Here is a 24,302-nt window from a genome sequence, read left to right as displayed (position 1 = left end):
CCGCCAATGGGGGCGCTCGGCGTCATCAGCGCGCGCGGCGGGGCGGGGCCGGGGCGGGGCGGTTCCCGGGCGGGTCCCTGTGCCCCCCTCCCGTCCCCTCCCGTCCCCTCCGGTGCCGCGGCCGCATCATGGAGGCGCGGGTGCCCTACGATGACTTCCCGGTGGTTTTCCTGCCGCCCTACGAGAGCCCTCCCGCCTGGGTGCCGCCGCACGAGGTGAGGGCACGGCGCTACGGGTGGCTGGGGGCAGGCGGGTGGGTGGTGGCGGGGGGCCCGGTTCGGGGCGGTGCCGGCGGGCTGACGGCGCCTTGCCTTGCAGAGGGTGTTCCACCCCGACTACAACAACGAGCTCACCCAGTTCCTGCCCCGCACCATCGTCCTGAAGAAGCCGCCCGGGGCGCAGGTGAGACCTCGCATAACCCCCCTGTCCCTGTCCCTGTCTCCGTCCCCATCCCCTCCCGGGGCCGTGCGGAGGCCTCGCTCCTGGGGGGAACTGCAGGTCCTGTCCTTCCTTTCCCTTTCCCTTTTCCTTTTCCTTTCCCTTTCCCTTTCCCTTTCCCTTTCCCTTTCCCTTTTCCTTTCCTTTCCCTTCCCTTCCTTTCCCTTCCCCTTTCCCCTTTCCTTCCCCTTTCCCCTTCCTTCTTCCCTTCTCTTCCTTCTTCCCTTCTCTTCCTTCTTCCCTTCCCTTCCTTCTTCCCTTCCCTTCCCTTCCCTTCCCTTCCCTTCCCTTCCCTTCCCTTCCCTTCCCTTCCCTTCCCTTCCCTCTTCCCTTCCCCTTTCCCCTTCCTTCTTCCCTTTCTTTTTCCCTTCCCTTCCCATGTTTGGTCCCCACTCGTCTTTCCCTTCCCAGACATCAGAGCTGTAGGGTGAGGGTGACCCCTGAGGGGCAGCGTGTCCCCAGCAGGTCGGGCAGGTTCCTGGTGCTTCCCTTCTCCAGGGAATTGTCAGGAGGGGGTGGGAGAAGGGGAAGCTGTGTGGGTGAAGCTGCTGGTGTGGACAGGGAGCCCCCGGGGTGCTGAAGGTGAGATTGTCAGGGGAGGTATCAGGAAGGGACTGGTGCTGGCTGAAGGCTGCAGCACCAACACCTCTGCTCCCTCTGGAAGAGACTCGTGTCCCTCGGGAAGGGACAAAGGCCCCAAAGTGACCCTGTCTGGTTCCTCTCACAGCTGGGCTTCAACATCCGTGGAGGAAAAGCTTCCCAGCTGGGGATCTTCATCTCCAAGGTGTGTCTGTCCTTCTGCCATCCCTTCCCCGTGTCCTGTCTGTCCCCCTGGGTGTTGCTGAGCCAGCTGGGTGTGTCAGGACACTGTCACCTGCCTGGTGACACCTCTCCAAGGTCAGAGCTGTAATTTGCCACACCCAGCTGCAATCAGCTGGCCCTGCGCCTTCCCTCCTCTCTCCCCTGCCCACGGGGTGCTGCTGGTGGGCTGCAGCCCTTGCTCCCCAGTTGTGTGGGGCTGGGCTGGGTGGGAGGGGGTCACAGCCCCACTCTGCCCCTCGCAGGTGATTCCTGACTCAGATGCACACAGGGCTGGGCTGCAGGAAGGGGACCAGGTGCTCTCTGTGAACGATGTGGATTTCCAGGACATCGAGCACAGCAAGGTGAGCACATCCCAGGGACAGGGCAGGGATTCCCTGCTTCCACCACATCCCTCCAGCCTCCCAGCTTGCACCACCACGTTAACCAATCCATTTCTCTTTCCTGTCCTCCTGAGCACCTCTTTTCTGCTTCCAGGCTGTGGAGATCCTGAAGACAGCTCGTGAGATCACCATGCGTGTGCGTTACTTCCCCTACAGTAAGTGCCCAGCAGGTGCCAGGCAGTTCCCCAGCAGCATTCCTACTCCTCAGCAGGCTGCCACACAGCCCTGCCAAGCCCACCTCAGCTCAGCAGTTAGGAGTCTGGGCATTGCTTCAGGGATCAGGAGTGAAAAAAAGGACTGGCTTAAAGAAAAACTTGTAGAGCAGGGCTGAGAGACAGGGTGCTAAAAGCTGGGAGGGTTACTGGGTGGAAATGTTAACTTTAGAGCTGTGGAAGAGTGCTGCTGATGTTTGAATAACACAGAAAGGAGTTTTTTGTCACTGGTTTGTCACTGTGCCACTGCTTGGGGTGTTGATCCCTCCCTAAGAATGTTTAAATTTGGAGGGGAAAAAAAAAAAGCCCTCAGTAGTTCCTGTGCCCATAAGGTTTGTAGATACATGCAGGCAAAAAATGGAGGTCAAATCAAAGCAAAAAAGAATTCCTCCTAAAATGGAATCTGCCCCTTAACTGAAGAATCGAGAATATGGAGGAGGGAAAGAGAGGACTTGAAGCAAACATTTCAGTTCTAAATAAAGTTGAAATAACTTGAAATGACTGCCTGGGGTGCCAAGGTGCTATCTCAAAGCCAGCTGCCCCCCAGGAGGGCAGCAAGCACTGCCTCTGCTCACAAGGTATAAATAGAATATATGTTTTCTTTCAACATTTTGGCTGATTTCTCCTAGTGCTCAGCAGCTGGGCTGCTGCCCTTTCAGCCTTGCTTCCCCTTTCCCTTCCAGATTACCAGAGACAGAAGGAAAGAACTGTTCACTAGCTGGCAGCTCTCTGCTGGCTCTCTGGGGTGGCCTCCTGCAAAATCCTCTCCACTACTTTTCCTCAACATGTGAGATGACACATCAAGTTCCAGCTGTCCCTGGAGGTACAACTGTCCTGTTGGCTGCACAGGCACCCCCAGCTCTGCCTCCTGCCTGGAGGGATGTCAGCACTGAGCAGGGGGATGGATGGGGCTGGAGGCTGTACTCCTTGAACTGGCTGTTGAAACAACCTGATGCTGAAGTGGGTCCTGGAGGGCAGCTTCCCCAGCAGGGTCTGTGCTTCTCTTCTCATAGGACATAAATCAAATGAGTGCTTTGGTTCTGGATCCAACCCTTCTTGCTAGATGCAGGACCAGCAGGGTCTGAGCATGCTTGAGCAGAGCACATTCTTTTGTCCTGCAAGAGTGAGCAACCTGTTCAGTTTTCTGGTGACATCAAATTCTTTCTTTCTCCACTGTCCTGCTTCTGCTCTACACTCTGGGTTTGCTTGGGACTGGAGGAGCAGGGCTGAGGCCACCAAACTCAGTCTGATCTGCCAGGCCACCTCTGTCTCTTTGCTGCCTAACAACCCACAGGGTGCAGGACCAAGAGGTGTGGAACATGGAACATCTTTCTGTGGGCACTTGGCCACTTCCCTCCGGCGTGCTGCTCACAGGGGTGAGGGTTTCACTGCTCAGCTTCCTTCCTTGCCTTGGCACAGCCCTGTCCCTTGTCACCTGCTCCCATCACAACCTCTGAGATAAACTTCACCTCTTCCCTCCTCCCAGAGAGGAGGAGGGAGCCAAGAGCAAGGCAAGGTGTGAGTTCTCATGTGCAGACAGGTGGCAGCATCAGTGCCAGCAGGACAGCCCTTGTCTGCCCTTCATGCAGTGTTCTCCTCCTCTGCAATAAAGAATAAAACGAGCACAGCAACCAGACTGCATCTTATTCCCCCTTGGGAAGTCCCCGTGGAGGGCTGGCTCCAGCTTGGGGCAGGGGAGAAGGATCAGGCTCCATCCTGCTGCAGAGCAGGAGCTGTGGGAAGGACTCTCCTGCCCAGGGCAGCTTCCTCCCTGCCATTACTCAGAGGCAATGAGCAAGGTGCCTCCCAGCCCTCACCCTGACCCCTCACTGGCTCTGGGCAAACAGGAAAGAGTGGATTCTTTCCCCAGACACACTCCTGCCTTAGGTGTCCCCATCTCCAAAGCATTAATAAAAACTGGAGGGACAGACAGGTGGTTACTGATTCCAGCTGGGAAAGCAACAAGTCCAGCAACATGAGGTTAGTTTTGGTTTGGGTTTTTTTGTTTTTTTTTTTTTCCAGAGATTTGCAAAATAGAGGCCAAGTCAGGAGCACTGGAGCAGCTTTAGGTTGTCACAGTAACTCCTCAGCTGGGGAAGCATCCTGGCACAGGCATTGCAGGCAGCTTCACCTTTTGGAGTGACAGCAACAGCTCCAGAACACCTCTGTTTTTCTTCTGTGAGAAGAAAAAAGGCTACAAACCCACACATTTTCTTTAGAAGTTCCACTTAGCCTTCTTACAAACCTCTGAGGCCCCTGAGCAGCACCCTGTGTCCCTGCTCCTGCATCCCTCTGCCCAGGTCCTGCTGATGGATGCTCCCAGTCAGGTGGCACTGGGAGAAGCTTGTTCAGCCAGGGATGTGTGCAGGGAACAATTCCCTCTGTTTGACACAACAGAACCTGGGGTGTTAGCCAGCCAGTGTCCCCCCCTGTCCTACCCACCCCCTGTCCCCCTGGGGCCTCAGCCCCCACTCACAGGTGTTGGTGCCACCACGCAGGTGATGCCACACGAGTTGATGACACGGGTGTCCCACTCCTGATCCTCCAGCAGCACGTCCAGGGTGTCCATGCAGCACTGTGGGGAGCACTGAGGGCTCAGGACAAGGGGAAGGAGGTCCCCAGTGGCCAGCCAGCCTCAACACCACCTCTGGGTTCCCAAAACGCCTCCCGCGCCGAGGGGCAGATCCCATCACACCCCCTCGAGTGGGAGAAGCTGGGGCCACCAGTGCTCCTGGGTGGGTGACAGCTCCCTCAGCCTGTCAGGACATGGTCCCTGTGCAGCACAGTCTCCTCCACCTGAGGAGTGACAGAAGCCCAAGGCCCTCCCCGGCAGCAGGCCAGCCAAGGTGTTGGTGAAATAACTTTATTTAGTGTGATACACGGCTGTGGGCAGACAGTCCATACTCAGATTAATAGTCACACTTACTCAGCTAACAGCTAGGAGACAGCAGGGCCAGACACACACTCAATATTATACACATCCATCGAGAAGACAGTGGGAAGTGAACTATTTTATTTCACTAATTAACGACCCCCCCCCACCCCCACCCCGTTACTTAGGGTCTTCCCCCCCTCCCTCCCCACCCACCCTCCCTCCCTCCCCAGGTCCGTGACTCAGAACAACACGACAGCAGAGCAGCACAACCTGCCTGTGAGGAGGGGACAGCAAAACCTGTTCTACAGCAGACACGGACACACCGACAGACATCAGCAATTCCCACACACGGGGTATGTACAGAGGAAGGGATCGGCTTCCCACCGGGATCGGCACCGGGACCCGGCTGGGACTGGGGGAAAAGGGGTGGGGACACTCCAGAGTGACACGGGAAATGACATCCCAGCTTCCTCCTGCGGGCAGCTGACCCGGAGGGGAAGGGACAGGGCTCTGAGGAGCAGAGAGGTGACTTGCTGCCATGGGGACTTGCCAGCTCCCGGCCCAAGGCTGCCCCTTCCCCTCCCTCGGGTGGGTGACCCACAGCCACGCTGCCAGGGGACGTCACTGACCACCAGGAGGTGTTGTCCCCACCGGTCACACCGTGGTCAGTGGCTCTCCTGCCTGCTAGCATCCCCTTGTCAGTCTGAGACAGGCTGGGGTGATGAAAAGAAGAGTGAAGGGCTCAGAGCCACCCCACTGTGTGGTTCTCCTTGCTGTCAACAAGCCCAAGGACTTCTGGTAAGGACAGAGGGATGGAGAACCCCCAGCAGTCCCTGGAAAGCTGTGTTCAGGTCATCAGAACCCAGGGGCAGGGGGACAGGAGGAACTGCCCAACCTCCAAGGTCAGGGAGAGACCTTGTAGTTTCAGCAGCCCCCTTGGGAATCTGATTCCTCCATCCCTCTGCCCAGCTCTGACAACAAATCACTGCACTGCTCACCTCAGCTTTGGCAATGTTGCAGCTTAAAACTACCCCAAAAAAGTGAAATGGCTACCAGCTCCATCCCCCAAAAAACTCCTACAGAGGCAAAAGCAGCTACCTATGACTTCACCAAGCAGCTGCCTAGGTGTGAGAGCTACCACTGCTCTGCCACCTGCTGCAGCTCTCTGTGAAAAAGATGTAAGTGACAAGAAACAGGGGAAGAGAGCTGAGGAGCCTGCAAAGCACCCAGGGATGGATCCCAGGGAACTGTTTGCTTTTGCTGCTGACATGACCCAGGTCTCCAAAACCTCCTGAGGGTCAGTCCCCACCCAGCCTCACACTGCAAAGCCTCTGCACCCTCTTCCTTACAGCCAAACACTCACCCAGCACCAAGGTCCTCTGGATGGGAAGCCACTCCAAGTGAGGAGAGCAGTCTGTGGGATGGCTCTGCTACACAAAGGGGAGCAACAAGGCCAAAGCTATCAGAGCTGGAGGCTTTCCAGGGCTGGGTGTTACTCAGAAGTCGTGAGCAAGGTTTAGCCAAGATCATCCACAGAAAGGAGAAACTGAGGAGCTAGTTTTGTGTGTGCCCTGCAGGAAGCAAAAGCTTAGAAACAGGTAACCTGTATTATCCAAAAAAAACCCCCCAAAAAAAGGCAAGGCCAAGTCAAACCGACAGGTTTAAAAGGAGCAGCCTTTCCACAGAGGAAGTGGGGATGCAGGACAAGGACAGGGCTGGAGTGGACAGGGAACTAGTCAAGATGCAAGGCAGTAAGGAAGGTGGAAAGCCCACCCCCAAGCTTGGTTTTTGCCTTCCCTAACTTGGTGGCTTTTCCATCGCATTCACAAGTTACATCTGAGCAGACAGGGAAGCTTCCCTCCAGGTGGGGAGGAGGAAAAGAGAGAGTGTGAAGGGCACCAGAGTGCCAAAGTGCAACAACATAAAATAGAAAAGAAAAGACAGGACACTCATTCTGCACTCGGGGCTCATACCATGCAGTAAGAGGGACGGCCGGGGCTGCTCCCCACCAGTAAACAAGGGAGTTGGCTTGCTTAGTAGATTGGTGTTTCAGCCCCCAGAGGAGGGTTGCCTAGCCAATGAGCAGTGATGTTCTTCAGTGAGACTGGCCAGTTGGGGAATGTGCTGCTGCTGCTGCTGCAGGAGGGGGCTGTTAGCAGGAGCACCCACTCTCCGTGACGGGCTGCTCGGGGGGCTTCTCTAGTTTGATGTCAATCACTGCAGGAGGGAAGTTAAGGAAAGGCTCAAGGAAAAACAGGAGGAGAGAACAGAGAAAGGGATGAGGATGTGGTTAGCTGTCCTCTGGTGAGCAGGGCAGGTGTTTTAGCAACCTCAAGCCTGCCTCAATAGGATTAATTGCAGAAGCAGTGGACTGGGGATGCCCAGACTGCTTTGAGGACAGCCCCGTGGGACAGGGTTGCACACAGGGCAGCCCTGTGCAAAACCAGGAAAACGTTCTGGTGTTTGAAAACCAGGCACATTTTATCATAAGCTTCAGTGGAGAAAGCAAACCTTGTGCTTGCCATGAGGGGTACATTTATATACAGGTCAGAAGCAGGGTCCTCAATTTACATCACACTGACTGCTCCAGGTGTCTCTGCCAAACCCCAAAATGTGGCACAAGTCAGTAAGCCCAGCTTACCCAGGGATAACCACCACATTCTGTGGGAGCAGAAAAAGCTGCTGATGGGAAAGCAAGGATACTGTCTTCTTTGCTCTTCTCTGGTGTGCTGTCCATCCCAGGCAAGGCAGCAGCCACACGACGGAAAAGCTGAAAAGCAGCAAAAGGGAAAGCTGAAGGCTTGTCAGAAAAAAAAATAAAGCATGTTAAATATCACTCCTTTACAGCAGATCTTAGAGTCCACCTTGTTTCATGGGTACTTTAGCAAGCAAAGCAGTCATCAACAAATAACTGAGAATTTTACCTGGTTTCATTAAAGACATTTAGGAGGTTTCATTAAAAGAAGTTACTCAATGCCTACAAAGCAGGCAGTTTGATTTTACCTGTTTCTACTCAAACAGAACATGCAATTAATAATTAATAACTAATAACGGTTCTTCCAGGGACACAAAGAACAAACCAGCAATGTTACAGCACACAGCTCAGGAGTTAGAACTGACCTAGCAGGAGACTGAAGGTTTAAGAAGTCTATGGAATATCTGAGGTTTTACAGCCCATTCTTTCAGCTCAGTCCTGCTGCAAAACAGCCATTTCTGAGCAGAACAGCTGCCTCAAGTGAGCTGCATTCAAGGATTCCTATTAAGGATGTGCCAGAGCTGGGAAGGAATATTATATCCTCATAAAAAAACAGAAAATGGTTTTACATAATTGTTCAAGTCAATGCTTAGAGCTCCTCCTGCTGACAGTGAAGCAGATGCTAACCCAGCACAGGCACTGCCAGGCATTCTGGGGAAAAGTGCTGCATGGAGGAATCACTGGTTAGCAATGATTTTTCCTCACAGTAGCTTGGCAGGGGCTCCTCATCCACCCCTCCAAATCCTGTCACTTGGAAAATCAAGCCACTGAGGTACCAGCAAGGTGCTGCAGGTCACAGAGAGATGGGGCTCTCTGTCCTTTGAGATACTCAAAACCCAACTGGAGTCAGTTCTGGGCAGCCTGAGCATGAGGGTTGGACCAGATGATGTCCAAAGATCCCTTCCAGCCTCAACTGTTCTAAGATTTTCCTCTTGCAAACAGAAGCAGGAACTTCTTCCTCTAGTGCCTCAGCACGTGCCATTATCCCACCTGATGTCAACACTGATTTTAGGAAGCAGTGTGCTAACTGTTACCAAAAGCAAAGGGAATGAACAAAATGATGTTGGAGCCACTGCAGAAAACAGCAGTGTTCCTCTCCCCCAGCATGTTCTGGTTTTAGAATCTCTTGATTAGATTTAAGAGGCAGCCACTGGCTTGAGAGGAAAGCAGCAGCAGCAGTGATTACTGGGCAAGCAGCATTTCAGGGGGTGACATGAAAAGATAAAAGCAAATATCTGGTGGCACATGAACCCCAAGCACACACACACAGAGGGCTGGGAAGCTGAGGTGTCCTGCCTTTAGAGCAGAGCCATGGATCTACCTGTTTCACATTGTATCCAGTCTTTGCACTGGTCTCAATAAACATCACATTCAGCTCTTTGGCTCTTTGTTCACCTTCCTCCGTGGTGATTTGCCTGGACAAAGATGCAAAAAGAAGCAGGAAGACAGAAAGGGAGACAGGAAGAGTTAGAGATGTCTGTGAGTGAGCTGCTCTTCAGCAGAGGGTCGCTTCACCACCCCTGGCAAGAGTGCAGAGTCCACCAGTGGAGACCTTGGGACCACCTGAAGCCCCCCAGGTGCTCCAGCTGAGAAGGAAACATCCTCAGGGAAGTTCCCCAGGGAACACCTGGACTCGTGGCTATTAATACCAACTGATCAGCAGGGATAAAGTTTGACATTTCAGCCTCATTCACAGCATCCTCAAAGGAAAGCAGAATCCCCCCGTGCTGCACCTGACCCAAAGAGCAGCTTCCCAAAAGCCCAGGAGGAGGAGGGATGTCCCTGAGGTTACAGAAAGGTTTCAGGAAGGCTCCAGCAGTGAGTGCAGTGCAGCAGCACAGGGGAGGCACCTGGAAAGGCAGCCCTGCCCAGCAGCCTGTACATACCTGTTTGACATTATATCCTGCTTTAGCACTGGTTTCAATATACATCATATTCAGCTCCTGGGCTTTTCTCTCACCCTCCTCTATAGAAACCTGTCTACAGCAACGACAACAAATCACAGAAGAGAAAAAGCAAAACGAAGAAAAATAGTCCAAAAATTTTCTAAAGGGAAAAAAACAAACAAAAACCAAAACCCAAAAAAACACAACAGAACAAACAAAAAAAAAATAAAACAAACCACCAGCCACCAACTGAAGCAACATCAAGAGGAAAGAAATAACTTGAGGCAGCACCAAATCAGAACAAAGCTATTTTTAGGTCAGCTTTTTGGCCCCAGAAGTTAACCTGGAGCATCACTTGGTGCTTTACCAGGGGATGAATGGTTTCCAACATGCTGTGTTTGGTTCTGCACCCCAGCTCAGGCTGACCCTGGGGCTTTGTGCAGCCTCAGAAAGCTCAGCATGTCAGCCTAACACAGAGCCCAGCCTCCCCTGAAAAGCAAGGCAAGGCAGCTCCTTTCAGTGGGAGCTGGACAGACACCACCATCCCAAATTCTAGCCTAAACCATCACTTATGTTAAAGCTCCTAAAATAACTTCTAGTCCCACGTGAGCTTCAGCTGTAGCCATACTTCAAACATGAAGAATGTGTTTTTAGTATTTGTATTTCTAGTACTTTTAACTCATATGGCAGTGCTGAGGGAAGTGTCCTGCATATGTACTATAAGGAAATAATCCAAGGCAGAAACGATCCCATTGGCTTTGCCAGTTCCACATGAAACTGGATTTTGGTAGCCTCAAATCTAAAGGCTAAGTTATTCAGTTAGGAGCTGCAGGGATTTCCAGCTCCCAGGAGGGCAGAGCTGATACTGAGTGGTGAACACCCAGAGCTGGCTCAAGCAGAACATCTCTGATTCTGCTCAGTTGCTGCTGTGAGCTGATTTCAGAGACCAGACTGATCTGAAGCCTCACCACCTGCAATTCTTAACCCAAAACACATTGTTCTCCTATTTCTGAGGCTCTGAGGGCCAAGCTTTGCCAAAACTTCCAAAGTGCAAGGCACAGGACACCCAGAATGGCCTCCTGCTGAAAGGTGGTGTGTGTGTGGAGGCCACAGAACACAGTTCTGTGAGAACCATCAGCACAGAGCCCACAGGGCACCCACATTTATCCTTTTTCCCATGGACTCAAACCACCACTGGTATTAGAACTGTTCCCACTTTTCCTGCTAGGCACAACAAGTAAAAACTCACAGCATGACTTTTACAGGGACAAAGGGCAAAAAACACCTCCTGACAAAGGTTTGTGCAGCCAGGGGTGCTGGCTGTTGTCAGACACCAAAGCCACAAGGGAAAAGCCACAGCACAATCCATTCTGAGCCAGCACGGGGACTGCAAGGGTGAGCAAAGCAAGTTGAGAACTTAAAATGGGAGAGCATCCAACAGATCCCTACACTAGGCCCATCACCCCAAGACAGATGTAAGACATCCCAGGAGGAAACAAACAGGCAGTTCAGGTATCAGTGCAAGATTTTCCTGTCCCACCTGCAAGGCTTTTCAGGCTGTTAGCTTTTGATCAGGAGTGTCTTGTGAACAGCCACAGAGTTTGATAAGACCTCATGTCACTGTGAGATCCAGGTGTTTCCCAGTTCTGCCTTTCTGAGATGCTTTCTTCTGCCTCAGATAAAAACTCCCCATCATTCCAATGCTCTGCATGTCCCATGATTTATGTGAAGATAAATAATATGTGAAGATGCTTCTGCTTTAAGTGTTGGCACTGTAAGGAACTGCAGGGCTTACTCCATCTTCCCTCTGCCAACTACTCTGACACTAACCATTAAAATAAAAATCTCTCCTTATCTGCACTGTTTCTGATGTCTTCATAAAGAACAAAACTGAAAACATCAAACAAAATTTTTTTGCTAAATCAACAGTCAAGAGAATAATTTGGAACAGAAATGCAAAGGTGCAACCTTGTATTTTTTCTAAGAGGCTGTTACACGGGTTATGTTGCTTGAAGTGTTTTAAAGAGTTTTAAAAGCAAAGTAATGACATGTCCCAAAACATTAAGTCTGGGTGATTTGATGAGCCTGAATTTTCTTCTTGGGGAAGGCTGCTCCCACTGATCTGGTTTCCTCTCACACATCCACAGCATCACAGTTTGTGTTACATATGACATGAAATTTATGCTCAGAGAGAAACCCTTTAGACTGACACTGTAAAATCTCTTGCTGCATCTCCTAACAAGAAACTTTACTACAAACTTAGAGTTACCTGTGCAGTAAGTTGAAAAAAAAAAAAAAAAAAAGTTTCCTCACTTTTTGCATGACATCTTTTAGGCTTTTTGACATCTCTGCACAAAAACTAAAATCATACACAATAAACTACTGTGAAACATGCCAGAGAGGATACTTAATTTAAGTGAAAGGAATGTTTTTAGGCCAGTTTGAACCAAAACTATTTGAGGACTAGCAAAAGGGAGTAACTTCACGTATAGCAGAACCAGAAACATGATTTCCATGACAAGCTGTTTGTGCTTCATCTAAAAGCAACCACTGTTGGGAAGTCAGCCAGGCTAACTGGGCAGTTCCTGGTGCTCCTGCCACATCCCCTCCATTACCTCTTGTCTGCCAGGTCAGTTTTGTTCCCCACCAACATGATGATGACGTCGCTTCCTCTCTCTGTCCGAACGTCATCGATCCACTTGGAGGTTTGCTGGAAAGAATTCAAGTCTGTAGGGAAGAAGCAAAGGGGAGTGCTGAGGATAAAACTTCTTTTCAGAGAGGGGAAGAATGCCACACTTGTCTCCACATCTCCCCACAGCACACGCAAACAACCCAGAGACCGCTCTCCGCTCAGACGGAAAAACAGGGCAAAAAAAAACCAAAAAAACCCAAAACGCAGGAAAAAGCGTTTGTAAGGTCAATCGCCTTCCCGCAGAACTTCCCACTGTAACTTATCAGTTCTGCTCACCTGTAGGATTTCAAATAAGGAGACACCAAAGCATCACTCACTTGTAATGTCATAGACTACCACAGCAATGGTGGAGTCGCGGATGTAGCTGGGAATGAGACTGCGGAACCGCTCCTGGCCTGCTGTGTCCCAGAGCTGCAGCCGAACCTGCTGGTACCAGGCCAGGGAGAGCAGAGAGGAGGAGAGAGGCAGCAAGAGAGAAAAGAAAAGGAGGAAACTGTCCTTTAGAGAAAAGGCCATTTCTAGAATTAACTCTATGCAGTCTCGAGAAGCCGAGGTTGGCCCCGCAGGCTTCCCCCAGGCCCCAGAGGAATTGGGTTCTCTGCCTGGAGTCACCGGGCCCTGATGAGCTCTGCTGCCCAGAGATCCTGGGGGTCCCAAAGAACTCTCCCTCCTGATCCCAGAGCTATGTGTGGGGTCTCCACAGGACCTAGAGCACCCCAGGTCAAAGCTTGTTGGGCAATTCCCCCAGCCCAGGCACCCAGGGATAAACCAGCATCCATTCTCCAGCACCAAGCACCCAGAAGATGGCAGTGGGGATTTTCATGGAAGATTAAGGCCAGCAGTAACTTAAAGCTCCAGCAGAAACAAAAGCAAATGCTACACCCTGTAGGCTTCAGGTGACACAAAGGGCAGCAGGTTCTCTCTCTCAGAAAAACAGAGTCAGAAGCAAGCACAAATGCTACCAGAGGCACAGTGTGATCTCCAGAACCATGTCCAAACACAACCTGACCTATCAGACGTGAGAGCTCTGAGGTCTGTTGGGAACAGCAAGGGTCAAACCACACCCGGTACCAGGGGAACAGCAGCTTGTCACACTGCCACTGCTTCCCTGCCAGCCACAGGAACACGCTGCCTCTGGCCAGGAGCTTCACAGGAGGGCAGGGACTGTCTCCAGACCGATGCCCTGGGCTGGGTAGAACCACTTGTTGAGCAAGGAGAGAGAGCAGCAGCTCAGGGAGTGGCTGCAGGGCAGGAAGCTGTGGCAGAGGCACCAATAACGGGCTTGTTGAGAAGGAGCTGGACAGAGCACAGGTCTGCAAAGTGCCTTGCCACAGGCAGATTCAAAACAACAGCCCATCTACCTCAGGGTGTGTAGAGCTGATGGCCTGGGGCTTAAGGAAGATTAGGGCTTACAGTTAAAGCAATTAGTCGCTGGTTCATTCTGAAGGCAGCCTTGATTACAGCAGCAAAAGTTAGGGCTCTCCATTAGCCCAGGAAGCTCAGGGTGACAGCCACCAAGCACCTGGACAGCATCACACTGGTGCCAGCAGATGACAGCTTCAGGCTGGACTTCACAACAACCTCCCACGGAGTCCCCAGGACACGGCTGCTACCCCAGACTGGTACCAGTTTACCAAGGAGGTGATTCCAACACTCCCACACCTTCAGCTTCACAGTCAAAGAGGCAATTAGAGGAAGAACTGACCCTGATAATGGTGCTGCAGTGAAGGGTGACAGTATTTGAGGGAAGGCCTCCAGCTAGCATGCAGGTACCACACAGCATGCAGCCACCCTGAGGTGACCTGACCTGAGAGCTGCTGCAGTGCTCCCAAGGTTTCTTTTTTTTTTCCCTACAAGGCCAAGTTCGTGTCCACTGATTTTGGAGGGAAAGAGAAAATACAAACAGCACTCAAACATGACTGTGCTAATGACCTGAAAAGATGAGAGGTCCTCAACCAAGCATTAGCCCAGGCTGTGCTCAAGCTACAGCAGGGCCTTTCCCCATGGATCCCTCCACAGGCCACTTGCATCTTGCCCAGCAGATTACCAGCCAGGTGATTTCTCTTTTCCCTCTCATCTACCCACACATTAGCTAACAGGCTTCCTCTGCTAGGGAAGAGTATCTTGGCTGGTACTTCAATATGCCCTCTGAGACTGTCCCTGTTTTACACATCAACAGTCAGCATTAATTTACAGAAGGCTACAGGAGGTTCCCAAAGAGTTACCAGGGAAGACACCACAAATACACAGCTCCTCAGAGTTCCCCTAATTGCACCAGTGCTCACCATTATGATGCCCTCAGAAGTACCCCAGCATGTTCCTTCAGTGACACAAGAAAACTAAAAGCCTCTGGGTCACTGAGAACAAAGAGCAGTTAACAAGATAAAAATGAAGCCATTGTAATTATTTGCCTAAGATAAGCCCCAACAGAACTCTGCTCTTTGTTAAGCACCTGAGTTTACCACACACTTGGGCTGTGAAGCCTCACGAGGAGTTTTGACAGAATAAAGGAGGGCCAGAGGGTTTTCATCTGCCTGACTCTGTCCACGTGGTGTTGGCTCTCTGGTCTAAATCCTGCCTAGATATTTCTGCTGATATTGTAGCTTGACCAAAAAAGTAGAATCAATAACAAGGAGTTATAATGAAATAATAGCATTTATTATTTATACTGAAACATTCATGCCAACTACTTCCCTCTAAACGTGTTTATTCTTTAGAAATTATGGTGGCTATGTCTCTTCTCTTCCAAAAGCTCTCTGCCATGAATCACCTGCTCTCTTCCTCAATGAAATGGGAATCTTGAATCCTCATCAATCACCACAAAGCTTTTATTTACAGGCGTGTTGTACACTTCTACCTTCCCTGACAGTGCTCATTTGCTTGGCCATCTGCAGTCATTACTTGTGTTATCTCTCCAGTTCTCCAGAGAGAAAAAAAAAATTCATTTTGAGGTTTAAAAAAAAACAACCCACCCAAACCCAAAAAAGTAACAAGCTTTCCAAAGGCTACCAAACACCTTTCATTGCAAGCAGCATAGACACAGGGGAAGTCACAATCCCTCTTCACCTACCTATCAATCCTCACTTCCATCATTTAGCTCTGAGCAGTTCAACAACTCCCTGGCTTCTGATTTATGGGATGGAGCCACCACTGGCTGAGAGGGAAGATGATCAGCTGCTTCCCCTCTGCCCAGAAAAACACCTGCAAATCCTGGGGCCTGGGTCTCCTTTCAGGCATCATCACCACCACTTCCAGTGTATAAAAAGCAGATTTGAAAGCAAGGTCCCTGCAGGCACTCAGGCTCAATACCTACTTGTGATGTCAAAGACAATGACAGCCACAGCAGAGTCACGGATGTAGCTGGGAATGAGGCTGCGGAACCTCTCCTGGCCTGCTGTGTCCCAGAGCTGCAGCCTGATCTGGGAAAGGGAGAAGTGGAGGGGAGGAGGGAAAGGGGAAAGAGCAGGGAAATGGAAAACAAAACCAAAACTCAAGTGAAATAAAAACAAAACGAGAAAAAATAAAAATTAAAAAAAGAAAAAAAGAAAAATAGCGAGGCAAAACCAACGCAAACAAAAGGAAACTTAAAGTGGAACAGAAAGGTGAACAGAGCCAGCTTGGTGTCCTGCCTGCCCCCCCCAGGAGTAACTCACACACCAACGTGCTCTTCCATGTCACCAGAAAACCAACATTCCCCTAGAAAATACCTTCCCACAGCACCTGCTAAGCAGCCACAGCTCAGGGCCCCCTGCAGCTGCAGCCCTGACCCCAGGGACCACCTCACCCTGCTCCTGGGAAACCCCCTGGGGGCACCGACCCAAACACAGCCCCCCCAGGCTGCCTCTCCTTGGGCTTCCCCCAGCCAGCTGGGAAGAGAAAGGAAAAGTGAGGATGTTGGTGTAAGCTGGAACTGCCAGCCTGACACTGCAGAGAGAGGATGGGGATTCTCCTGGTCCCAGTTCTCCCAGTGTGCTGGAAATGGCCTCCTGAGAGCTGGCTGCTGGGGCTGGTTCTGAAGAACCCAGTTCCACAGGTTCTGACCCTGTGCTGGCTGCTACCTCCCAGCCCAGCCATGTTTAAGCTGAATGTATACATCTCAGGATATAGCAGCTGGTTTAAGGACATCTGAAATATGTCAGAGAGAGGTGTAGCAGCCCCAGCCTGCTGCAAAACACAGCAGGAGCCACAGCTGAGGAGTCAGCTCAGGGTCTGGACTTTCTGAACTCATCTTTCCCCCTTCCCTTCCCTGTGTTCAACACTTCTCTGTTATTTAACAGCCTTTAGGGGCTCTCAGATAATCAGGAGAGCTAACAGTACATCCAGCCCTGGAGAGAAAGTGGTGTTGTCTGGAGAGGAGGGCAGGGGGTGAAGGGCATCCTGACCCACACAACCCCCAGAAGCCAAGGGTACAGCTGAAAACTCTCTCAGCTTCCCTTCACAGCTGCCAAGCTGCTTTCACTCCTTCCACCACTGCCAGCACTCCTGAAAAAATGTTATCCAAGTGTTTTCTCCCAAGCAAAGGTGAAGCAGTGACTTTTCTAACAGTGACTCACTGGTGAGGTGGCAGAGAAGCACTCAGGGAACTCAGCACACACACAGGGCTGAGACTTCTTCAGAAGCAACAGAGCCACAAAGGATTTCCCACCCCCAGCAGTTTGGTGCCCCTTGGCCAGCAGTTACAGTGCCAGCCAAACCTGAGCTAAGGACAAGACAAATACTGGAAGGCAGGAGAGGGATGGGAGGGATCTCTTCATGCACAAAAGAATCTCATGCAAGCTAAATGCTAAACTGCTTTATTAACAGAGCTGTGTAATTAAAGGAGACTTTCTGTGAGGAGGAACTCTGCCACCACTGGTAATCCTGAGTAACTCCAAGACTTGGAACTACCTGGAATCTGCTCAGACAGAGCAATCCAACAATCTCACCAACAATCCCAGAGGCAGAGCTGCAAATTTTGGGAGAAAACCACGGTGAAGGTGTGTACAGACACTGCCTGGCACAGGGACACTGGCTTCACCCCACTGCTCATGAAAGGCTCTGACTCCTTTCTCGAGGCCTCAGATATTCCCAAGTACCAGAAAGAGGGGAGTGGGTCAGGGGGTTGATTCCACGAGGGCCCCCCCAAAACCTCTGAAAGCTGGTGGGGGGCTGCAGCAGCCCCTGGAGGCAGGGCTGGGGGAGGCAGCAGGCCCAGCAGCTGCCCTGGGCTGGCACAGGGGCCTCACTCACCGTGCGATCCTCCAGGTACATGGTTTTTGACAGGAAATCAATCCCAATGGTGGCCTGAAAAGAAGGAAAGCATCAGTAACTGCCTTCCAGCAGCTGCAGCTCAGCCCTTGCTACAGAAAACCCCTCAGAAATGTTCACAAGCTCAGCATCAAGCTGTTGAGGCCTTTCTTTGCCTTTGATAAAAACAAAGCAATCTGGGTATCTGCATTTCACAACATTCTTCCAACTTTTATCAACTGATTGTAGCTTCAGGAATTCACACCTCTTATCACAGATCAGATCTGAAGGGGAAGCTCCTCCTGCTCTGCTGCAATTCAGCCTGGGATGGTAAGGCCTGGGACCTTACCAGAAATAATCAAAAGGTGAAGCAAATTAGAGACATAAATTACAAGCAACTGTGCCAAAGTGATGTTTGCTGGGGGCTTTCCACTTCAGAATCTGCTGCCTTTTCAGGGAGAATCAGCAGCTTCATTTCCCAGGCAGCTCTTTCTGTCTCTTCCCACTGCTGTGCAGCAGTTTGGGTACAAAGACATCACAAATAATTTCCTAAGTTAGATGCACTCCCAGGCACTTAAATCCAGGAGCTGTCCGAGCCAGCAGAGCCCTGGGAAAGAGGAGAGAAACTACTGCTGCAGCAGATTTCAGTGTTTCAGACAAAATTATCTCCAGTCTTAACAAACACAGGCAGCAGAACATGTCCTGGAAAGTCTCCAGCAGAGCTTGAACCATTTAGGATCAGAGGAGAGCACAAGAGTCAGTTTCTGTAGGCAGCAACTGGGTAACTGCTACAGTGAGCAGAGAAATCCACCAGAGAAAAGTCAGGAAAACACAGGAAGCACAAGAGTTCCAGCCTGTGACTTGTCCTCCAAAACCCCACACTCTTATCATCCTTTTCCAGCTTAAAATTATTCCAGTCTAAAGCAGTAACACTTTCTAGCCTGAATTATAAGAGAACACCATGGTTTAATCTTCCTTAAAGACAAGTGGTGTTCCCTTGCAGTGCTGCCAAGTGCTTTTAGTGCAACTAACTAACTAATTAACTAATTAACTAACTAACTGACTCCTCCTGAGACCCTCAGGCCTCTTACACATCTTCAGCTTTCCACTGCAGCCTCCTCACCCCTTCGCTGCTCCGTGCCTGCCAAGGTCTCCCTGGCTTTTCTCTCTGCACTTCCCTATCCAGAGCCAGAAGTCAGAAATGGAACAGTAATAATAATAAATTAATAATTGAAAAAATTAATCAGAGAGAGAATATAGCATGGTGGCTTCTTGCAGATCTATCAATGCACTCTGGCCTCAGATGCCAGAGACCAAGCACCATCACAAGCCTGCTCACTCATGTTTAATTATTTGAGACTTCCACACCCAGCCTGCCCATCACCCTCCCCCCAAAACCAACATTTCTTCAGCACCCAAACCTGCCTTTTTTTTTTTTGCACACTAATTCCTGACACCACACCAGGTGCTCAGGCTGAAATCCTGAAGCCTCCTCTCCATTTTGAGGCACATCCCAACCCTGCATTCAGTCCTGAACTGACATCTCCTAGGGAAATGTGTCTGCCCTAAGCAGCTCTTCTCACAGACAAACATTTTAATAGCCAGGAGATTTACTCACACAGATTTATAAAAAAAAAAAAAACAACCCCAATCACACTACCACATACCTGGTAAGTATTGTCAAAACTGTCATACATAAACCTGGTGATCAGAGAGGTCTTCCCAACTACAAAAAAAAAAAAAGAAAAATTACTTTCAAGCAGCAGTGAGGGTAAAAAAACCAAAAAGCAACAGCTGCTTGGGGAGTGGTGGTGCTGACCCTCAGAAACTGCCAACCTAAAGGATGTCTCCCAGCAAAATAACCAGCTAGAGAGGCTCATTTAGAAAATTGCAGAGGGATGTTAAGCCAAATCAATCTCAGTAGGTCAAAAATTAATCATGATGAAAACTTGGGCCTCAAATGAGGTGTGTGGTGATGCACGTGACCAAGAATCTTTGCTTGCTTTAGGCAAGTGAGAAATCTGCTTTTTTTAGTCAGGTTTTGCTACTTAAGGGATTGTCAAGTCATGGATTTCTAGATAAAAACCCCAAAAGAAGACACGGTGATGTCCTGGGTGCTGTTCAGCTGCTTCTGGGTGGACAGAAAAGCAACATTCAAGACCTACACCCTTTCCTCATCACAAGATTTTAATACAGAGTCAACTTTGGGGGCTTGCTTAAAAACCTGAAGTTTATGTCTCCAAATATTATCAAGAAAAAAAGACCAAATCTGGCAAGAAATGGGAAGCAATAAGGTCTCTGACTCCCTCTCAGGAAGCTGCAAGAAGCCAAGAAAAATTCCAGGGTGGTGGATGGAAGGGAAGAGGGCACAGGAATATGTGGCTTAGAGAGGTTGGGAAATTGTGAACACTAAAACCAGGTTGGACAAATATCTGTCAGCAGCCACGCTGATCCTGCCTTGGCAAGGCAGGGGAATGAGAGAACTTCTGGAAAATCCTCCAGGCTCTCCGGTTCTAGGATTGAGGTGGAGTAAGAGATAATACAGCACAAACCACCACTGCTTCCAGGTGAAGATAAAATCGCCCGTTTATTATGAGGACAGGGGTACAAAGGGGAGGCAGCTGGCAGGCAAAACAAGAAAATGAAGCCGTCGGGGGAGGCACCGGCCACGCCACACCACCGCTTCACCCCTCGGTTTCCTCTCCCCGGTAGCTGCCCACACCACGGCGTGCACACAGCCGCAGCCACCCCCACGCTCCTGGGGGCGGCTGTCACACCAACAGCCCCCACAACAACCCCCGCCTTCCCCACACGCTCAGCAAGGCCCAACCCCAACCCCAACCCCGGGGGCGGACGACGCCTTAGGCCAGGCCCTTCCCTCCCCTCCCCTCCCTCCTCACCTCCCGGAGCCGCCTCAGCCTTGGGGCGGTTTCCTCAGGGAAAGGCCCTTCACCACCACCACCCCCCCCCCCTCCATCCTTTTCCTCCCCACACACCTCGCCGGAGCGCAATGCCGGTGCCACCCCCCGCCCCTCCGGGCCCCGTCGCCCCTCTCACCGCTCTGCTCGCCCAAGAAGACGAGCTTGAATTTCCTCAGGGGGTTCCCGAACTCGCCGCCGCTGCCCGGGGCGGTCATGGCGGTGCGGGGGGGCCGAGCGGGAGCCGTGACTGAGGGAGAAGGAGACACCGCCGCGCGCACACGCCCCGCCGACGCTCGCCACGTCACTTCCGCCGACGTCACCGCGCAGGTTGCCGTGGCAACCCCGTCCCTCCGCTCGGGCCTACCCACCCGGTACAGGCCCCGTCAGCTTCGCCGCTGTACCGAGGGGGTTGGGGGGGTGTAGGCCCGACCCCGGCTTCCCCACCACACAAAGCCAGCCCCGCTCGCACTCTTTATTGATTATCACGGCTTTTGAGCACCATCTTAGAGGTTGTCTTGGTTTTTTCCCTCGCAAGCAGGAGACCCGGTGGGAGGATGGGGGGAGGGGGAAGCTATGAGGTTACAGGTGTGGGGGAAAGGTGCTACGGGTGGCTACATCCCAACCCCCGCGGCTGTGGGGCCGGGAGGGTGTCCCCCGTTGAACAGGCAAGCAGGTTAAGTCTTATTCTTTTTCAGCCTCCTCCTCCTTGTCCTCGTCGTCTTTCTCCCCCTTGAGTTTTTGGCGGGCGAATTCCTCGATGACAATGTCCTCCTCGCTGGAAGGGAGAGCAGAGGATGGTGAGGAAGGGCAGTAAAGAGCGTGACACTCTTACAGACACCCCAAACCCTTCTCCTGCTCAGGGACAACACAGTGGTCACCCCAAACACTGTGCAAGCCACAGTGGCCATGGCTGGAGGAGCTGGGTGAGCACAAGTGGGACTTGCAGTGGTTTGGAGTCTTGATTTTTGGTTTGTTTTACAATAAAAAAAACAAAACTCACAATGCTTTGCATTGTCAAGGGGAAAAGAAAAAAGGGGGGGGGGGGAAGGAAAAGACATTAAAGTGGAGACAAAGATTGTCTCCAAACAAAGATTGTCTCTTGTTGCAAAAGGCAAGAGCAGGTGACATCAAGGGAGAGCCACAAAATGAAAAATGGGGCAAGAAAGTGGGGAAAAAAGAGTCAGGAAAATGGCTCCCAGAAACCTGGGAATGTGAAACGACTTGGCTGAAATCTGCAGGGAGTGGTGGTGGGGACAGGAGATTCCCTTTCCTCTGGAAGTTTAAATATCCTCCCTGAGCTGGGAAAGTGATGGGGTTTTGGTGTGAAAGCCCTGCAGAAACAGCCTGAATTTCCAGGTCTTGTGTTCCCTTGAGAGTTGTGACTGACCCCAAACCTTCCTCTGACCCCAAACCTTCCCCTGACCCCAGACCATCCCCTGACCCCAGACCATCCCCTGACCCCAGACCATCCCCTGACCCCAGACCATCCCCTGACCCCAGACCATCCCCTGACCCCAAACCTTCCCCTGACCCCAAACCATCTCCTGACTCCAAACCTTCCCCTGACCCCAAACCTTCCTCTGACTCCAAACCATCCCCTGACCCCAAACCATCCCCTGACCCCAAACCATCCCCTGACCCCAAACCATCCCCTGACCCCAAACCATCCTGCTGGGTTTTGCAGAGCAGGGCTGGCTGTGGGGTGAGCAGGGCTGTGTTGGGATTCCCCCAGGCTGTGTCCCTGTGCTCTCTGCTGGGACACGGGACATGCAGGATCCCATCCAGGGCTGTAACCCCAAGGATCAGGACATGGTGCCCATGTGTGGTGGCTCTGCAGGGTTTGTGTGCCAGGGGAACATCTTACCTGGCCTTGTCTGGAGTCCAGGGAGCAGCAGAGCACGGGAGGCAGGGATTGGGGGAGAGAGAGATGTGGATTTTACCACGAGACACCTCAGAGTCCCTCCCAACCCAGACCCTTTTATGCTTAATGCTTCTTCTGGTGCTGGGAGGGGAGCAGAGCCCTTTGCAGGGAGGTGGCAGCAGCAGCTGCCCCGAGCAGTTCCCTGGGAACGGGGGTTCCTCCCTTCCCAACCTCTCAGCACCACTTACCCTCTGCAGGCTTGGGGTGCATCAGGATGACGGGCAGCTCGACACCAACGTCACTGGGAGGGGAAACATTTCTGTCAGAAAAACCCCATCCCTGCTCTGCAGCTCGCCCACCCCCACGGGCAGCCCCCCCTTACCTGGCAGTCAGATCCCCCAGGATGCTGCAGCAGTGGGAGAGAAGGGACAGGAATTATCCAGGGGCAGAGGAGGGGAGGTGTGGGGTTTTGCTTTCAGTTCGGGTGGGAGATGGTTAATTACAGGGGTGACGGGGCTGGAGGGGGGGCAGGGAGTCTCTCTGTCATCTGCCCACCCCGTGAGATCCCCCAGCACAGCCCAAGGGGATGGGGTCCCCCTTCCCTGAGCCCCTATGGCCTCACCCTCCTCGGGACACCATCAGGTTGACCTTGACTTTGTAGGACACCAGGATGCCCAGCACCTCCTTGTCCATGCCAGGTCTCAGGCTAGGAGAAAAGCAGAGTGGGGCTGGGGGGTGGGCAGTGCTGCTCACAGACCCCATCACCCACCCCACAGCACTGCCCGGGGGGTCCCCAGGGCCCCTTCCCTGTGGGAAGGACATGGAGAGGACAACACAACATGGCAGGAAAAGAGAGAGGGGAGGGGAGGTCACCGGGCTGAAGCCACAGAGCAGTTTGTGGGGGCTGGGGCAGCTCTGCAGGGGGACACAGGGATTTGGGGTGATGCCTGGGGCTGGGAGAAGCTTCCCCTGTGGGTCTGTCACAAAATCCCTCTGCTTCCCAACTGGATGGGGTGGGCTTGGGCACAGGAGGTCTGGGGGTGCCTGGTGGGGAATGCAGAGCATGGGAAGGTGTAGGGGAAGGGGAAAGGCAGAGGGGGGGTCATGGGGGGCATCCTGCCCATCCCTTACATGGTGGTGGAGGCCAGGTTGGTGTCCTCATGCTTGAGCTTGCCATCCAGGGCCAGGCCACGCTTCTCACGGTTGGCAGAGAGCAGGGGGGTGATGGAGTAGGTTTTGGAGAAGGTGGAGTTGGCTGCCACGTTCTCACTGGAAGGGGTGGGAGAGGAGAAGCTCAGAGCCAGCACCAGCCCGACGGGTGCTCAGCACCCACTGGGGATGCTCAGCATCACACCAGGCAGCTGGGCTGAGCCACGTGGGGAGGTGCTGGGCGTGGGGTGTGATGGGCACTGGGATGTGGTGGGCACTGGGATGTGGTGGGCACTGGGACGTGGTGGGCACTGGGACGTGGTGGGCACTGGGACGTGGTGGGCACTGGGATGTGATGGGAACGGGGATGTGGTGGGCGTGGGGAGGTGGTGGGTGTGGGGTGTGATGTGCCCAGGGGTGTGATGTGCCCAGGGGTGTGATGTGCCCAGGGGTGTGATGTGCCCAGGGGTGTGGTGTGCCCAGGGGTGTGGTGTGCCCAGGGGTGTGGTGTGCCCAGGGGTGTGATGTGCCCAGGGGTGTGGTGTGCCCAGGGGTGTGGTGTGCCCAGGGGTGTGGTGTGCCCAGGGGTGTGCCTCCCACCCTGCCCTCCCCAGGCAGCTCCTCCTTTCATTCCCTTATCCAACCACTTCTTTGTTTCCTCCCCACCCCGTCACCATTCTCAGGGTGCTGTGGCACAAAGCAGGGAGGGGGAGCAGCCATCACCCCATCCCCAGGGATCCCCCCAGCTGACACCAGCACCAAGGGCAGGGTGTCCACAGCCTTCCCTCTCCTCTGCTCTTCTCACCCTGATACCTCTGCTGCCTGGTGTAAAACCATCTTCCCCACCCCTTCCTCCTCACCTTTCTCCTCCTCCCTCTCACTGCCGTGCCACGCCACCCCAGCTCCCTTTTTATTTATTTTGTACTTTTTTCACTTACTTTATCTCCTCGGTGCACACAATCTTTGTGTATTTATCCAGTGAGTAGAGGACCACGTCTGTGATCTGCTCAACTGGGGAGAGGCAAGAGGGAGCAGCATTGGTGGGGTGGCAGAGGTGCAGTCACACTGTCCCCATCCCCACCAGG

The 24,302-nt window shown here is 52.4% G+C and overlaps 3 protein-coding genes and 1 long non-coding RNA gene across 24 annotated transcripts in view; 2 read left to right on the top strand and 2 right to left on the bottom strand.

Annotated features, from left to right (window-relative positions):
* The first annotated feature begins 47 nt into the window (after window positions 1–47).
* PDZD11 (PDZ domain containing 11) lies at window positions 48–3,483 on the top strand. Of its 2 annotated transcripts, XM_071758168.1 has the most exons (6): window positions 58–215; window positions 319–402; window positions 1,166–1,222; window positions 1,503–1,601; window positions 1,735–1,795; window positions 2,536–3,483. In XM_071758168.1, exons 1-6 carry the CDS (start codon window positions 129–131, stop codon window positions 2,568–2,570), a joined length of 423 nt encoding a protein of 140 aa, XP_071614269.1. In that variant the 5' UTR covers window positions 58–128; the 3' UTR covers window positions 2,571–3,483. The 2 variants fall into 2 exon arrangements, with proteins under 2 accessions (XP_071614270.1, XP_071614269.1); XM_071758169.1 differs by lacking the exon at window positions 319–402 and having other exon boundaries at window positions 48–215.
* An 845-nt stretch (window positions 3,484–4,328) lies between these two features.
* RAB41 (RAB41, member RAS oncogene family) lies at window positions 4,329–20,483 on the bottom strand. 14 transcript variants are annotated; one of them, XR_011728754.1, is made up of 10 exons: window positions 20,344–20,477; window positions 18,954–19,012; window positions 17,290–17,343; window positions 15,374–15,479; window positions 11,984–12,095; window positions 9,369–9,528; window positions 7,431–7,497; window positions 6,701–6,944; window positions 6,098–6,157; window positions 4,329–4,427 (listed from the first exon to the last, which is right to left on the bottom strand). XR_011728754.1 is itself a non-coding variant. In XM_071758158.1 (9 exons), exons 2-9 carry the CDS (start codon window positions 18,977–18,979, stop codon window positions 6,880–6,882), a joined length of 699 nt encoding a protein of 232 aa, XP_071614259.1. In that variant the 5' UTR covers window positions 18,980–19,012; window positions 20,344–20,483; the 3' UTR covers window positions 6,375–6,879. The 14 variants fall into 14 exon arrangements, 8 of the variants coding, with proteins under 8 accessions (XP_071614262.1, XP_071614264.1, XP_071614259.1 ...); XR_011728752.1 differs by having other exon boundaries at window positions 6,098–6,944; XR_011728755.1 differs by lacking the exon at window positions 6,098–6,157.
* On the top strand, window positions 20,445–21,209 carry LOC139802721 (uncharacterized). 2 transcript variants are annotated; one of them, XR_011728761.1, is made up of 2 exons: window positions 20,445–20,578; window positions 20,903–21,209. It is a non-coding gene; the product is annotated as an uncharacterized lncRNA (long non-coding RNA). The 2 variants fall into 2 exon arrangements; XR_011728762.1 differs by lacking the exon at window positions 20,445–20,578 and adding an exon at window positions 20,612–20,716.
* ARR3 (arrestin 3) overlaps window positions 20,666–24,302 on the bottom strand; it is an 18,479-nt gene continuing 14,842 nt past the window's right edge. For 3 of the 6 annotated variants that reach the window (XM_071758134.1, XM_071758132.1, XM_071758133.1), the window contains 7 exons: window positions 24,156–24,228; window positions 23,200–23,337; window positions 22,691–22,774; window positions 22,451–22,474; window positions 22,317–22,369; window positions 22,072–22,081; window positions 20,666–20,982 (listed from right to left, as the gene is read on the bottom strand). In XM_071758134.1, the coding sequence (XP_071614235.1) occupies window positions 20,889–20,982; window positions 22,072–22,081; window positions 22,317–22,369; window positions 22,451–22,474; window positions 22,691–22,774; window positions 23,200–23,337; window positions 24,156–24,228 (476 nt within the window). In that variant the 3' untranslated portion in view covers window positions 20,666–20,888. Of the gene's footprint in view, window positions 20,983–22,071; window positions 22,082–22,299; window positions 22,370–22,450; window positions 22,475–22,690; window positions 22,775–23,199; window positions 23,338–24,155; window positions 24,229–24,302 lie in introns of all 6 variants that reach the window. The other 3 variants (XM_071758137.1, XM_071758136.1, XM_071758135.1) reach the window with 2 other exon arrangements.

This window comes from Heliangelus exortis, chromosome 14 (genome assembly GCF_036169615.1).
Source record: "Heliangelus exortis chromosome 14, bHelExo1.hap1, whole genome shotgun sequence".
Classification (NCBI taxonomy): Eukaryota; Metazoa; Chordata; class Aves; order Apodiformes; family Trochilidae; genus Heliangelus; species Heliangelus exortis.
The sequence above is the reverse complement of the archived record's forward strand: the minus strand, read 5'-3'. Positions and strand labels throughout refer to the sequence as shown.